The following is a 16,070-nucleotide window of genomic DNA, read 5'->3' as shown; positions in this document are numbered from 1 at the left end:
CACACACACAGTACACACACACACACACACACACACACACACACACCAACAGTCAGATCATCTACACACACACACACACACACACACACACATCAACAGTCAGATCATCTACACACACACACACACACACACACACACCAACAGTCAGATCATCTACACACACACACACACACACACACACACACACACATCAACAGTCAGATCATCTACACACACACACACACACACACACACACACACACACACACACATCAACAGTCAGATCATCTACACACACACACACACACACGCACACACACAAACACACACACACACACACACACACACACTCACACACACACACACACACACACACACACACACACACACCAACGTTGTGATCAGTTGACTGTAAATGATCTCTTATCTGTTCTTCATACCTCAGTTTCTGCAGCTGACAGTTTGGACTCTTCAATCCGTCAGAAATAAACTCTACACCAGATTCCTGCAGGTGATTGTTCCTTAGATCCAGCTCTCTCAGGACACAGTTTGAGGATTGTAGAGCTGATGACAAACTCTTACAAAACTGAGCAGTGAGATTACAGCCAGAAAATCTAGAAGAGATAAATAATAATAATAAAGACATGTAAGGGGGTTGCTCAGGAACGTGGGATGACATGATCTGAACACTGAATCACAATAAGAAGAGCTCCTGACTGTTTCTTCAGCTATGAATATGTACATTTATCAAAATGTAGCAGTTTTCTGAGACTGTGTTTCTCCGCTGCTAAAGAGGCAGTGATGTTGAAGCAGGCATTGATCATCTTTTGCAGAGGCGGGCTTTCATCACACTATGACATCATAATGTGAAAAAAATCTTAAATTAGTCATTTTAGAATCTTAGTTTCAATAAAAGCTGTTTTTAGACCAATGAGGAAGTTCTGAGTTCTAAAACATACAGGATTTTTAAATAGTACAATGAACTCTTATATGTCAAAAGATCTAGAAGAATTTGATTTCTCAATTCATGACCCCTTTCATTTTAACACAATAAGAGTTGGGATACGTGGGCTTTTCTTCTTTCTTTTTACCGAGTTATTACTAAACTCAGTGAGATTCACAACACAGTTTAGAGTTCTCTAGAATGAGTGGAAACTAATGCTTACAACCAACACTTTGAACTACAGTTTAAAATGAATATACTTAAATTCCTTGTGCGTATAAACATACTTTGTCATAAAGCACCTTCTGATTCTGATATACAATTTATATATTTGTAACGGAGGCCAGCGAGTAGTGCTGTGCAGGTAAACCTCACTCCCCGATCTCAAGAGACGCGCTAGCGACAGACGCTAGTGGCTGTAGCCATTTAGCCTCCTTGTTAGTGCGTCCGCCTCCCATGCCCGGAGACCCCGGTTTGAGCCCCACTCAGAGCGAGTGCAAGGAGTGTCAGAGAGGACCCGGGAGACAAGGGTTACATATATATATATAAAATATATGTACACACACAACCGGTCAAACGTTTGGGATCAGTAAGTCTTTTAATGTTTTTAAAGTAGTATCTCCTGCTCATCAAGGCTACATTTGTTCGATCAAAAATACTATAAAAACATCTTGCAAAATGTTATTACAGTATAAAAATAATGGTTTCTATTTTAATATCCTTTAGAAATATAATTTATTTCTGTGATGCAAAGCAGGATTTCCATCAGCCATTAATCCAGTATAAAGTGTCACGTGATCTAATATACTGATTTATTATTAGAATTATCAATGGCTGCTAAATCATTTAAACCTTACATGTCATATAAATAACACTTATATGTAATTTAAACATACTTCAGACAGGACCACTTTCACTGTAAAAAAATGCTTTAAAAACAGCCAAATTTTGACAGTATCATACTGTTTTTCATTAAAACAGTGCATTCTGGGTAATATTCATCATTTTCGAGAAGGTAGCCTGCTTACAACGTTCAAAGTCGCCACTTAGCGGCTGTGTTTCAAATCACACCCTACACCCTCATTCACTATTCCCTACATGAGTTTACTAATATAGTCCACCTGACAGAGAGAATGAACACTAATGAGTGAATTCAGACACTGATCAACAGCTGCTGTTAACGAGCAGAATCACTGAAGACAAGAGAAACAAGACACACACAGGAACTACAACTGACTTCAGCCACAGCCTTAGATGAAATCAACTGAAGATTTAAACAATCAACAAACAGCTTTACCAACTTCACTCATTACTAACCAGACTGACTTTATTTCTCTCAGATCAGAGATCAAAAGATCTTATTGAGAATTACAGAGATTTAGATGATGTTTTACTGTTTCGTTTGACGTCACCATTGTGGAGATCAGTGTTTGACTTAGTTGGGCTCCTGACCCTTGCCTTTTGAACTTTATGCTTTGTTTCATGGATATATTTGTGTCTTTATGGCACATCTGTTATAGCAACTGTGATGTGAGAAACAGAACATATGGATTTAACAACTGTTACGGTGTGAAATATTTTGAGCTTCAGTGTCAGTTACACTCAAAGAGAGTCATCAGCATTCAGCATATGAACCTCGACAATAGTGATGATCAATGAGGTTTATGATGCAATGCATGCTGGGTACCAAGACAAAACTCATCCATGACTCCCAGCATGCAGCAAACAAAGTTTTTTATTTTATATTTATTCTAATCCAAGAAAAACACTGTAAATAAAATAATTCATATTTCAAAGAAGCAATGGTAGTATTTATGAACGTGTGTTTGTAATTAGGAAGGAATTCAAGCAGCTGAGTAAATGTCAAGACTGTGAGTCTGTCATTACGTTTTACTCTATGCTATACATTACTACAGTCAAGGATGTTGCTCTGCAAGGTAATAATAATAATTAATATCTCACAGAATTCTATTAAGTGTGTTTATGTGTTAATTGGTGAGGCTGAAGAGGACGAGGGGCTCGTGTGGACACACAGAATGAAATGCAATTGCGGGGCATGCACTTCATTCAGAATTCATGCCACGGGCCACATTTAAATAAAAACTTAAATATAACAAAGACATGTCTTTCAGAAAGGACTGTTATCTAGTCAGAGGACAAAAGTGCAGGTGCTTGAGCGGTCTATCTATGCATAAGGGATGCAACGATTATAGATTCTGTTGCTACGATTATTGTCAGAGGAATAATCACGGTTTCACAATAATTACGATTATTATGCATTTATTCATTTCTCCTTAGCCTTCACCTTCTTCAAGAAGCTGAAACAGCACTTGGTGAGTGTGAAGGCCACAGCCATGGCCTCACAACCAGTTTAAGAGTGGTAACCTCATGCACTTATAGTTTATGCTGTTTTTCTTTAGGATTAGTATATATACATTTTTCATACACATTTGTTGCAAACATTTATTTAGTTACAAATAACTCACATAGCTGATTCTCTCCTTAGATATTTTGGGGTTTGGATTTATATCATATTGAGTACTTTTGTTGAGATAAGGTTAAAGGGTTAGTTCAGCCAAACATAAAAATTATGTCATTAATAACTCACCCTCATGTTGTTCCAAACCGGTAAGACCTCCGTTCATCTGCTGAACACAGTTTAAGATATTTTAGATTTAGTCCGAGAGCTTGTGTGCTTTAGTTCAGACGCTCTGTGTGTCGGTCTGCTTCACGCTGAATCACACATGCGCAGTATCATCAGCTCCTTGGTTCTTCTTATCTGGCTCGGCTCTGTGTTCATCTTCAGTTCTCTCTTCACAGCAGTTCAGTCACTGTACTGTTTGAGTGCATGCACTGTACACTGTAAACCCTAATGTTGTCTTGACTTAAAAAATCAAGTAATGTTGACTAAACATTACTTAAAATTTTGCGTTTTGGCCCTGCCACTTAAAAATATGAGTTAATTTAACTAATTTACCTTCAAAATGCATAAACTTAAGATTTCAAGTGTTGTGAGCTCAAAATCATGAGTAATCCTTTGGAAAAACTCAACGTCACTCTGTTCTTCCTTTAATGTGATTGGCCATGGGAGGAATTCTGCCTAGCAACAAGAGAACAAAAGCACTGATTGGTGGATTACAAAATTCGTCCTTTTGGTCTGTTTGGTTTGCTGAACTACATTTCAAGATGACGTTTTTTTTTAGTGTATTATGTTAGGTGAGTAAAGTTATGTAGATATAAAGTTGTTTTGCATGATTTCTACTAGTGAAATATGTAATCCTTGTGGTACGTGATTTTGATATGGTATGATTATTGAAACGACAACTTATAGTATTTGATGAAGTGGCCCAATCGTTTTCCTTTGAGAGAAAGAACATGGCAGCTAACGTTACTGCTTAACTCGTAAGACCAATACACTGAAAACCCTAATAAGTTGACTGAACTAAATTGATTGAGTAAACTCGTTGCCTCAATTTAATTGAGTAATGGAGTCTCCCAAAACTTACATATTTAAGTTTATTTAACTTGACGGTTTTGTAGATTATACTTAAATCACTCAGTTCACCAAACTTGGTGCTTATTTAATGTACTTAAACGATTATGTTCACTTAACTTGGTATTAGTTTCAAGTGTACTTATATATTTAAGTTAACTCATGTAAATTTAACAGAAATTTATGTTCTTATTTTTGACCACACACATTTTGCACACTGAAGTAAAACAAATAACAGCATATTTAAACTTTGACCTTTTGACAAAATGTCACAATATTTATGAAAATACAGTAAACCCTATACTGCACTGTAAAAAAAAAAGTTGTGTCAACTTAAAAAAATAAGGCAACTTATCGCTAGCGCTTTTTTGAGTAAACTTAACAAAAAATTACTATGTTTGCGTATTTTAACATCAACCTAATCCATTGGGCAAAGTTATGTTCAGTGGACATCTTTTTATGTCTTTGCAGATGTTGAAAAGATGTCCACTGAGGAGGCAGAATGTTTTTATGATGTCTTTTTTAAAATGTTTTTTATGTCTTGTGTACGTCCGATATAGACGTTTACAGATCCTCCTTACAAGGTTCTGTGACTTTATTTCTGTCAGACATCTAGAGAAGCTCTTATTGAGAATTATCAGAGGTTTAAATGTTGATAATTAATACATTTGAAGTCACCATTGTGGTGATCAGTGTTTGGTTTAGTTGGGATCTTGGTCCAGTTACTTCTTGTGTAAGCTTGTCTTTTGCTGCTGTAACAGTGTATTTTAAAACACTGTTTTTGTGGCGAAGAAAGACAAACTTAAATGAGCTCAGGTGTCATCAGCTCTTTATTGGTGTTGGCTTGTCTCTTGCTGCTGTAACTTGTGTGTTGTAAAACACTGTTATTGTGGCAATGAGAGTTGAGATCAAACATGCACATTTTGCTTGTAATGGTGACAAGTTAAAATAAAAATGTATTGCTGCAACTGTGGATTCACTTTTATGGATAGAAACCTAGTAGATAAAATAATGTACTTACTTTTTGAAGACAGATCATGTTGTCACAAACAGACATCAAGATTTTGGATATGCATCACATCAATGGTGACAATCAGAACAAAAAAGGCTGTAAAATAAGGATGAGTTTGTGCTATGGAGCTCTTTTGTTTGTCACCGTTGTTGTGATGCATATGCTAAATCTAGAAGTCTGTGTGTGTGAGTACTTGATTCTTTTACTCAAAATATTTCAAACACTTTCATTTTGTCCATCTTCAAAATAAGTATTTTGCTCTTGGTGCCTGTTAAAAATATCAAACAAAACTTATTTTATGATCTCAAATACGTATTATGTGATGACTTTCTCATCAACAAAAAACATCTGATAACACCTGAGCTCATTTAAATTTGTCTTTTTTCACCACAAAAACAGCGTTTTAAAATACACTGCTATAGCAGCAAGAGACAAGCTAACACAAGAAGTAACTGGACCAAGATCCCAACTAAACCAAACACTTTCCACCACAATGGTGACTTCAAATGAATCAAGTATCAACATTTAAACCTCTGAGTGATTTAGGTAGAGTCTACAAAAGCGTCAAGTTAAATAAACTTAAATATGTACGTTTTGGGAGACTCCATTACTCAATTAAATTGAGGCAACGAGTTTACTCAATCAATTTAGTTCAGTCAACTTATTAGGGTTTTCAGTGTAAAACCCGACAAGTTAACTTAACTCAAACCGTTTGAGTAAAAAGATTGCCTTGATTTAAACCATGTAAGTTTTAAAACTTTGCATTCAAGTAATTAAGTGATTAACTAAGTGATAATTGTGAATTAGTGATGAACAGCTGCTGTTAACAAACAGAATCACTGAAGAAAAGAGAAACACAAGAACTACTACAACTGGCTTCAGACACAGCCTTAGATGAAATCAACTGAAATAAAATACATGAAATCTCTCAAGATCTGATTAAACAACCCCACAAACAGCATCACCAGCTCCACTTATTAATAACCAGACTGACTTTATTTCTGTCAGACGTCTACAGAAGATCTTATTGAGAATGAACTAAGGTTTAGATGTTGATTTATTGTTTCATTTGAAGTAACCATGTTAGAGATCAGTGTTTGCTTTAGTTGTGCTCTTGACCCGTGACTTCAGTCTTTGTGTTTTCTCTGGCTGTTATAACGAGTTTTGTACTTCAATAGTACCCAGCATGCATTGCATCATGTTTTTTTCGTCACCATTGTAGAGGTTCATATTCTGATTATTAATCTCTTTGTTTGACCAATTACTGTCATAGAAGAAAAAATTATGTGTAGAAAAAGTCATCACAGAACCACTGGCTCTTAGTGTCATTTTTACTAGGTCCACTTCTACTAATAACACAACACCTACTTCATCAGAGATTAGACTCCGTATGGATCCATAATTGTGAATAATAATGAATAACTATCATCACCTATATAAAGTATAACCTACACCTAGGTACAGGTTAACACCTGATGGCATTTCTTCTGGGCTTTTGAATTACAACAAATGTGTTTTAGAAACACACGGTTATAACAGCCAGAGAAAAGACTAAGACAGAAGTCAAGGGTCAAGAGCCCAACTAAAGCAAACACTGATCTCTAACATGGTTACTTCAAATGAAACAATAAATCAACATCTAAACCTTAGTTCATTCTCAATAAGATCTTCTGTAGACGTCTGACAGAAATAAAGTCAGTCTGGTTATTAATAAGTGGAGCTGGTGATGCTGTTTGTGGGGTTGTTTAATCAGATCTTGAGAGATTATTTTATTTCAGTTGATTTCATCTAAGGCTGTGTCTGAAGTCAGTTGTAGTAGTTCTTGTGTTTCTCTTTTCTTCAGTGATTCTGTTTGTTAACAGCAGCTGTTCATCACTAATTCTCAATTATCACTCAGTTAATCACTTAATTACTTAATTGCAATGTACATCTTCTTTCAGTGAACTCAACTGAATTAAGTTCAGAGTACTTATAACTATTCGTTTTTTCAACTTAAACGGTTTAAGGCAATCGGTTTCCTCAAATGGTTTGAGTTAACATTACTTAAGGATATCTGTTTACTCAAACCGTTTGAGTTAAGTTTACTTGTCGGGTGTTACAGTGTGCATTACTCCGGGATATTGGTTTGTTTGAACTCAGAGGGAGTGTCAGCCACATTAAACAAGTTAACAGCTTAAGTCATTTGTGGATTAATGCGTATTAGAGATGCGAACCATTTAAAACGATTCAGTTCTATTTGGTGAACTGGTTCAAAAAGATCCGGTTACATCGAATGATTCATTCACGAACCGGATATCACAAACTGCTTTGTTTTGAATTCTCTCTCAACAGACACGGAAGAGAAGACAATGCTGAATAAAGTCGTCGTTTTTGCTATTTTTGGACCAAACTGTATTTTTTATGTTTCAACAAGTTCTAACTGAGCCTTTGATGTCACATGGACTACTTTGATGATGTTTTTCTTACCTTTCTGGACATGGACAGTAGACCGTACACACAGCTTCAATGGAGGACTGAGAGCTCTCGGACTAAATCTAAAATATCTTAAACTGTGTCCTGAAGATAAACGGAGGTCTCACGGTGGCCATTTATCTACAACATTATTAGTGTATCACTCTATAGACTTTAAAGTGTTATTTATTGCTGCTTTTTGAAACAAAACAAAAAACACAGTAACCAATAATACAAACCTGATTCCAAAAAAGTTGGGACACAAATTGTGAGTAAAACGGGAATGGAATAATTTACAAATCTCATAAACTTATTTTATTCACAATAGAATATAGATAACATATTAAATGTTCAAAGTGAGACATTTTGAAATGTCATGCCAAATATTGGCTCATTTTGGATTTCATGAGAGCTACACTTTCCAAAAAAGTTGGGACAGGTAGCAATAAGAGACCGGAAATCTTATCAGGTCAATTGGGAACATGATTGGGTATAAAAAGAGCCTCTCAGAGTGACAGTGTCTCTCAGAAGTCAAGATGGGCAGAGGATCACCAATTCCTCCAATGCTGTAGCGAAAAATAGTGGAGCAATATCAGAAAGGAGTTTCTCAGAGAAACATTGAAAAGAGGTTGAAGTTATTGAAGTTATGAGTATGAGTATGAATTTATTTCTCCCTTAAAATGAAACATTTTCTCAGTTTAGACATTTGATATGTCATCTATGTGTATTCTGAATAAAATATTGAAATTTGAAACTTCCACATCATTGCATTCTGTTTTTATTCGCAATTTGTAAAGTGTCCCAACTTTTTTGGAATCAGGTTTGTAGAAATAAACAGCACAAAATAATAATAATAAAGACAAACAAAAGTCAATCTCTCCTATTGAAATTAAGAAAGAGTGACCTCTGCTCTGTAAACACCCAGGACAGTATTTCCCTTTTGAAAATAACTCATTAAAAAGTATTTAGTGTTTTCACATTCTTTATTTCTTAAAACTTGGCTGTTTGGTTCCTCTGTCACAGTTAATCTAGTGTGTGTATTAGCCTCTGTTTCTCTGATCAGCACAGTATTTTAAGATCGTGCACCGCTAGTCTAACTTTGTTTTCATTTTGTGCAACTTGCAACAGTTGTGTTCTCTGACAGAAACACTCGGTGCAGCGAAGACTTTGTGATTAATTAACTGTGATGTTTTAAAGCGCAGTTAATCGTGAAACCGGTTAATCACTGCATCCCTACTGTGTGCCTGTAAATTATGACCTTTTACTCGTTTCTTCATATATTTTAGTTGATTCACCGGACTGAATAAATACAGTGCTTTCATGTTTTAACTTTTACAAACAAACAATTTCATGAAAAAAGTGATCAACATTTTCATAATTAATGGATAATTAATAATAACAGAGGCTTTACTCCATTATCTACTGTACTAAAAAACACCTGTCATGACTCTAGATTCTGTCGTGATATTTCTGGAGAAAATCTCTCATTCAGGAACCTCTATAGTAAAAGTGTCAAATTCATTATTAAATATGATAGTTTAGTTGATGATGAAACACTCACAGAGCTTTTCTGCAGTTGATCACAGCTGATATCAGTCTTCTTCTCCCTTCATCTGATGTGTTGTATTTCTTGAACTCAAACTCATCCAGCGGCTCCTCTGACATCTGAAGCATGTAGGAGATTGTTGAGCACTGAGCAGGAGAGAGTTTCTCTGAGTGTTTGTCTGATTTCACAAACTCCTGAATCTCTCTGGACAGACTCTGATCTTTCACTTCCAGCAGACAGAGGAACAGATTGATGGATTCACCAACTGAGAGAGGAGGATGTTTAAAATAATCATCAACATCATCATTTCTGATCTTCATTTTAATATACAGTGTGGTTTCTCTGATGGTCTCTGAGCTGTTCTCTGTGTGTTTCAGTAGATCCTGTAAGAGTCTCTGATTGGACTCCAGTGAGACGCCCAGAAGGAACCGCAGGAACAGATCCAGACGTCCATTCTCACTCTCCACAGCTTTATCTATTGCTGATGTTAGTAGACCATACAGAGAGACTTTATCATTCTCACTCTCCACAGCTTTATCTACTGCTGATGTGTGTAGACCATTCAGAGGGTCTTCATCAATACCATACAATCTGAATCTATGCACTGGCTCTTTGTTCTTTATTAAATAGCAGTAAAACTCATAGAAAGCAGCGAGAAACTCCTGAATGCTCAGATGAATGAAGCTGTAGACTTTCCTCTGATGAATCACAGATTCCTGCTTAAAAATCTCAGTGCAAATCCCAGAATACACCGAGGCTTCAGTGACGTCTATGCCGCTCTCAATCAGGTCCTCCTCATAGAACATCACATTGCCCTTCATCAGCTGTTTGAAAGCCACTTCAGCAAGTTTCACAATCACTTCTCTGTTGGACGGCAGAAGTTTCTCTGGATCTCTCTCTTCATACTTCTGCTTCCTCATGTTGATCTGAATCAGCAGGAAGTGGATGTACATTTCAGTCAGAGTTTGAGGGATTTCTGCTCTCAGATCTTCTTCCAGGAGCTTCTGAAGCACAGTGGATGAGATCCAGCAGAAGACGGGGATGTGGCACATGATGTGGAGGCTTCTTGCTCTTCTGATGTGTGAGATGATTCTGCTGGCTTGATGCTCATCACTGATTCTCTTCCTGAAATATTCCTCCTTCTGAGGCTCAGTGAATCCCTGAATTTCTGTCAGACGGTGGATGTATTTGGAGGGGATCTGATTGGCTGCTGCTGGTCTGGAGGTGATCCAGATGAATGCAGAGGGAAGCAGCTCTCCTTTCATGAGGTTTGACATCAACACAGCCACTGATGAAGTTTCAGTCACATCACAAACTTTCTGAGCGTCTGAAAACATCAGTGTGATTCTGCTTTCATCCAGACCATCAAAGATGAACACAACGTTACACTCCTCATAAATCTGTGAGTCCAGATCTTGAAGTTCAGGATGAAAGTCCAGCAGAAGTGTGTGAAGACTGTACTGATGATCTCGGATCAAGTTCAGCTCTCGAAATGGAAGCACAAACATGAAATCTACATCCTGATTGGCTTTTCCCTCGGCCCAGTCCGTAATGAACTTCTGCACAGAGACGGTTTTTCCGATTCCAGCGATGCCTTTAGTAAGAACAGTCTTGATCTGCTCTTTCTCCTCACATCCTGCTTCAGCGGAGGTTTTAAAGATGTCATTGCAGTAGATTGGAGTGTCTTGTGAGTGTTGTGTTCTGGCTGTTTTCTCCATCTGTAAAACCTCATGTTCTTCATTCACTCCTTCTCTCTCTCCCTCTATGATGTAGAGCTGTGTGTAGATGCTGTTCAGGAGGCTTTCATTCTCCTGGAGTTTCAGTCCCTCACATAATCTCTCATACTTGTTCTTCATGCTGGTTTTGTGCTGCTCTTTGACTCTCTGTAGTTCATCATTCACTGCTTGATCAGGTTTATTCAGAGACGCTGTAACGCTCGTGTTGGTCAGACAGAAGACAGAGGAGACTCCTCCAGAGATGCTTCTCTCTCCATCTGCTCCGCTGAAATATCACAAGAACAACTGATTAAACACATCTGAGATAAAGGATGTATGAATTAAAATCTAAATCGATAGGGATATCAGTCTAATATTTTCAGTATAATTTCAGTCTCAGTTGATCTGTTTAACATGTTTTGTAATGCACATTGTATGCGCTGTATTTCTGTTTGTTTATAATTAAAAGTCCTGTATCATGGATAAATGCTTTGTGTTTTCCTGGTTAATATTGGTATTTTTCGTTTCACATTGTGTTTAAAGTAGGCCTATAAATAACTAAAATGTTTGTATTCCAATAAATTCAATAATTTTGCACGTAAATGTCTTATTGTATTCCCAAATTAAAGAAAACTATAAGATAATTTAATGATATTTGATATATATTCATCACATCTTGATTGCGCTCCTGAAGTGTTTTAATGTAGGAGATCATGTGTTCATTGTGTGGAGATCTGTCTGTGTGTATTGAGTGTGTTTCTGACTCCCATAAAACAGTTCAATCATCACCACACGTTTATCCTCACCTGGGGTCAGAGGTCACTGGATCATTACTGAGGTCAGGAGGAGGACCCTTGGATGCGTCACTCTTCAGAGACACACAGCTGTGATCCGGACATGAAGATCTATTCATGAAGATCCTGATAAACACAGAAATCATTCCTCCTTTAGTTATGTATGCTGTTTCATTTATTATAAGCTGCAACAATAACTGATAGAGCTGATGATAAAATACTCGTCAGTGAGTGTGATTATGGATTAGTGTCATCTGAACGCTGTACACAGAAACATCCGTCAGTCACATCACTTTATTCTTCTGTCAGTGTTAGAAAGTTCTGGGGTTAAGCTGAGAAGAAATCTCCATTAAACTCCACAGAAGTCATTGGTTCATGTCAAACTCGTGACACGCAGCAGTACAGGAGCACAGTCATTATGATTTAAATATACATTCTGCTACAATATCCCTTGATAAAGATTAGATGTAGGTGTCCAGTTGGTAATGGTGTTATGTGAGCAGTACCAGTAACGGCTGTTTCACACAGACTCTGTTTGTGGTGGACTCATGTTAACACACTGCACACGTTGAGCTCCAGCAGTGTGTTCAGGAGCAGTCCGCAGCAGAGATCCAGGCACTTCAGCTCCTCGCTGCTCCATGTGTGTCCTCTGCTTATTTTGTTGCTCGTTCATGTCGTTAAATCACGTCACATAGCAAGCACATCCTTTCTTTACAGTACATCCTGGTTTGGGTTTGTTTAGATGTATTTGGTCTGTGTTGTGTTCGTATTTTATTAGAAGTGGATCCAGACCCATATTTTAGCGGATCTCTTGTTCGGTGTGCAGCAGGGTTCAGATAGCAGCATTCACTAGGGATGCACGAAATTAAAATTCTTGGCCGAAACCGAAAACGAGGAAATCAAGGCCGAAAACCGAAAACCAAAACACCGAAATAAATTATGCCAGTTATTAGTACCAGTGCATTTATGGCTATGACTGTACTAACTTTACTAAAATCAAGGCATTGGAACTACATAAATTAATATTAAAGTTTCAAAGAATAAATCAATTACAAATTATGCAAATATTTATTTAGCACATTGCAACAATGCACAGTATAAAATAAAATTCAAACTAAAGTGCTTAACTTGACCCCACTCATGTAGCCTACATTAAATAATAATGTACAGGCCTACTGGCCTGCAGAAAGGTTTTAAAATTAAATGTTGAGCTTGTCATCTGCCTGACATTTGAGAGAGTGTATTTAAATAGGGCCAGGGCATAAATAAAATATTTTATAAAAAATAAGAAATATGGCTACAATCTTATAGTCACATATAAGAACAGAATAACCTATGTATTTTTATTATTTGGGGCACTTCAACTTGAGGATTTCACTGAACATATCAGACAACGAGAGACGAGTCTTTTTTTCTCCGTTCTCCGCATCCAGCGCGGCCTGGATCATTTCTGGTGCGCGCTGCTTTATTTCCACATCTACGTAATGGTCTTTATAACGCGGATCAAGTACAGTCACGATGAAGTGCAGAGGATCCAAATAGATCTCAGTGAAACGTGTGCTGAGAGACTCTAAGAGTGTACTATACATTGTTTTCACTGAGTGGTCCGTCTCAACCTCTTTGCTTTAGGAGATGCTTAAGTTCTGCAATTAAAGGAATAACGTCCGCTACAGATGCATCAGAGGAGCTGATCTCTTTATTTAGCTGCTCAAAGGGGGCAAGAAGAGAGAGAATTACGGCGGCGTTCTCAGTGCGTCGATGTTTGAACGATGTCAACTAAAGCAGTAACATGGAATAATAAATAAATGCGAAGTAAATGCTGAAATTTAAACATGTCAAGACAAAAGAAAATTGATGAGGATATGGAGGAAATTCGAAAATCTCTGAGCATGTTGTCTGAGGATCTTGCTCGAGTTGCTAAAAAACAAGAAATGCTGGAGGAGCTAATGTCGGAAGTCAAACAATTGAAAAGTTTGGTAAAAGAAAAGGACATGATGGTCGACCAGTTGGAAAGAAGGATTGATGAGTTGGAACAAAACGCAAGAGGGAATGACTTGATTATTAGTGGGCTTGATATCCGAAATAGATCTTACTCAAGTGTGGCTGCTGGAAAAGACGGTGAAGATATTTCGAGCGAAGAACAGCAATCGCTGGAATATCAAGTGATGCAATTTTTTAAGACAAAGGATATTAATATTAAAAGTGAAAATGTGTCATCTTGCTACAGTCTTCCAGGGAAAAACAAACAAACGAAGCCAGCTATTGTCTTGCGGTTTGTCGCGACTAAACATAAGAGAGACATTCTAAAGCAAGGGAAAAAACTGAAGGGGAACGATGTTTATATAAATGAACATTTAACCAAAAAGAATGCTGATATAGCCAGAGTGGCGAGGAACCTGAGGAAACAAATGAAGATTCAAGCAACATGGACAAGAAATGGAAAAGTGATAATCAAACTAAACGGAACGCCCGAGGAAGCAAAGATTATCACGGTAAGAGATCTACGTGAACTTGAAAGATTTAAAACATGAAGCCTGAAATGAATGAATTGCACTCTGATGGAAATGGCAGGAGTCCTAGATGGCCCAGATTGTGTGATATTTTTGGAAGAGGATGGTTAATTTGGGGCTCAGGGCTATCGGGCCTACTGACTGTGATGTTTTTTTGGCCTGGGAATGCCGTGAAACTGGATGGATGGATTGTTTGTGCACACAGATCAGAGAGAGGATTTGGCTTACAAGTGTTAAATGACAATGACTGATTGTATGTTTAAAGATTACGTGTTTCCCTTTTTTGATGGACATGACGAAGACTTAGACCAGCAGAAGACTGATAAGATGGACAATGAAATGCCAATGTCAAGTTTGGTAACACCATATCTGAATTACTCGCACAGTGGAAGATTAGAAGATTTGGATGAAAGAGTATTTGATGTGGGGAGTGAAATAGACCCTGAGAGGAATTTCAATTATGCCTCCACAACAGATGGGTCCAACTGTAAATATTTCACTGAAAAACAATTCAATGACATTGTAGAGAGGGATGGAGTGTATATTATCCATCTCAATAGCAGAAGTTTAAATAGAAATTTCAGCAATATCATGGATTATTTGAAGCGGCTGAAGAGGGCATTTGATGTCATTGCGATTTCAGAGACATGGTTACGAAATGATACTGTGGAAGACTTTGGAATCAGAATCAGAATCAGAATCAGAATGAGCTTTATTGCCAGGTATGTTTACACATACGAGGAATTTGTTTTCGTGACAGAGCTCCGCAGTGCAACATAACAGCGACAGAACAAAAAACACAATAAGGAATAAAAAATACAAAAAAATACAAATAGGTGGGTAAGGATTGACAATATACAAATTGACAATGTATGGCAGGTATATTAAAATTAGCATTTATGTATGTACATGTATATTATGTGGAAAAATTTTAACTGTACGCTAAGTATGTGTGTTGGATAAATAAGTGTATTTGTATATATAATATAAATATAAGTAGTGTAGTGTGCTCCATGTATGTACATGTATATTATGTGCAAAAGATTTACGTGTACGCTAAGTATGTGTGTTGGATAAAAAGTGTAGTGTATATAAAATAAATAGTGTAGTGTGTCCCACAGTTATTATCAGCTGTTCATAAGATGGATTGCCTGAGGGAAGAAACTGTTCCTATGTCTGGTCGTTCTGGTGCTCAGTGCTCTGTAGCGTCGACCAGATGGCAACAGTTCAAAGAGGGAGTGTGCTGGATGTGAGGAGTCCAGAGTGATTTTAACAGCCCTTTTGCTCACTCTGGATAAGTACAGTTCTTGAATAGATGGGAGGGTTGTACCGATAATTCGCTCAGCAGTCCGGACTACCCTCTGTAGTCTTCTGAGGTCAGATTTAGAAGCTGAGCTGAACCAGACAGTTACTGAAGTGCAGAGGATGGATTCGATGATGGTGGAGTAGAACTGTTTCAGCAGATCCTGTGGCAGGTTAAACTTCCTCAGCTGGCGAAGGAAGTACAACCTCTGCTGGGCCTTTTTCACAATGGAGTCAATGTGAATGTCCCACTTCAGGTCCTGAGATATAGTGGTGCCCAGGAACCTGAATGACTCCACTGCAGTCACAGTGCTGTTCATGATGG

General features: G+C 37.5%; 1 protein-coding gene across 1 annotated transcript in view; it reads right to left on the bottom strand.

The window, feature by feature from the left end:
• Window positions 1–16,070, bottom strand: part of LOC132144225 (NACHT, LRR and PYD domains-containing protein 12-like) — a 56,011-nt gene that overhangs the window by 25,192 nt on the left and 14,749 nt on the right. The window contains exons 4-6 of the mRNA XM_059555015.1: window positions 11,946–12,059; window positions 9,440–11,425; window positions 420–593 (exon numbers count right to left, since the gene is read on the bottom strand). Of these exons, the coding sequence (XP_059410998.1) occupies window positions 420–593; window positions 9,440–11,425; window positions 11,946–12,059 (2,274 nt within the window). The remainder of the gene's footprint in view (window positions 1–419; window positions 594–9,439; window positions 11,426–11,945; window positions 12,060–16,070) is intronic.

Source organism: Carassius carassius, chromosome 7 (assembly GCF_963082965.1).
Source record: "Carassius carassius chromosome 7, fCarCar2.1, whole genome shotgun sequence".
NCBI lineage: Eukaryota > Metazoa > Chordata > Actinopteri > Cypriniformes > Cyprinidae > Carassius > Carassius carassius.
This window is presented reverse-complemented; position numbering and strand designations above follow the sequence as displayed.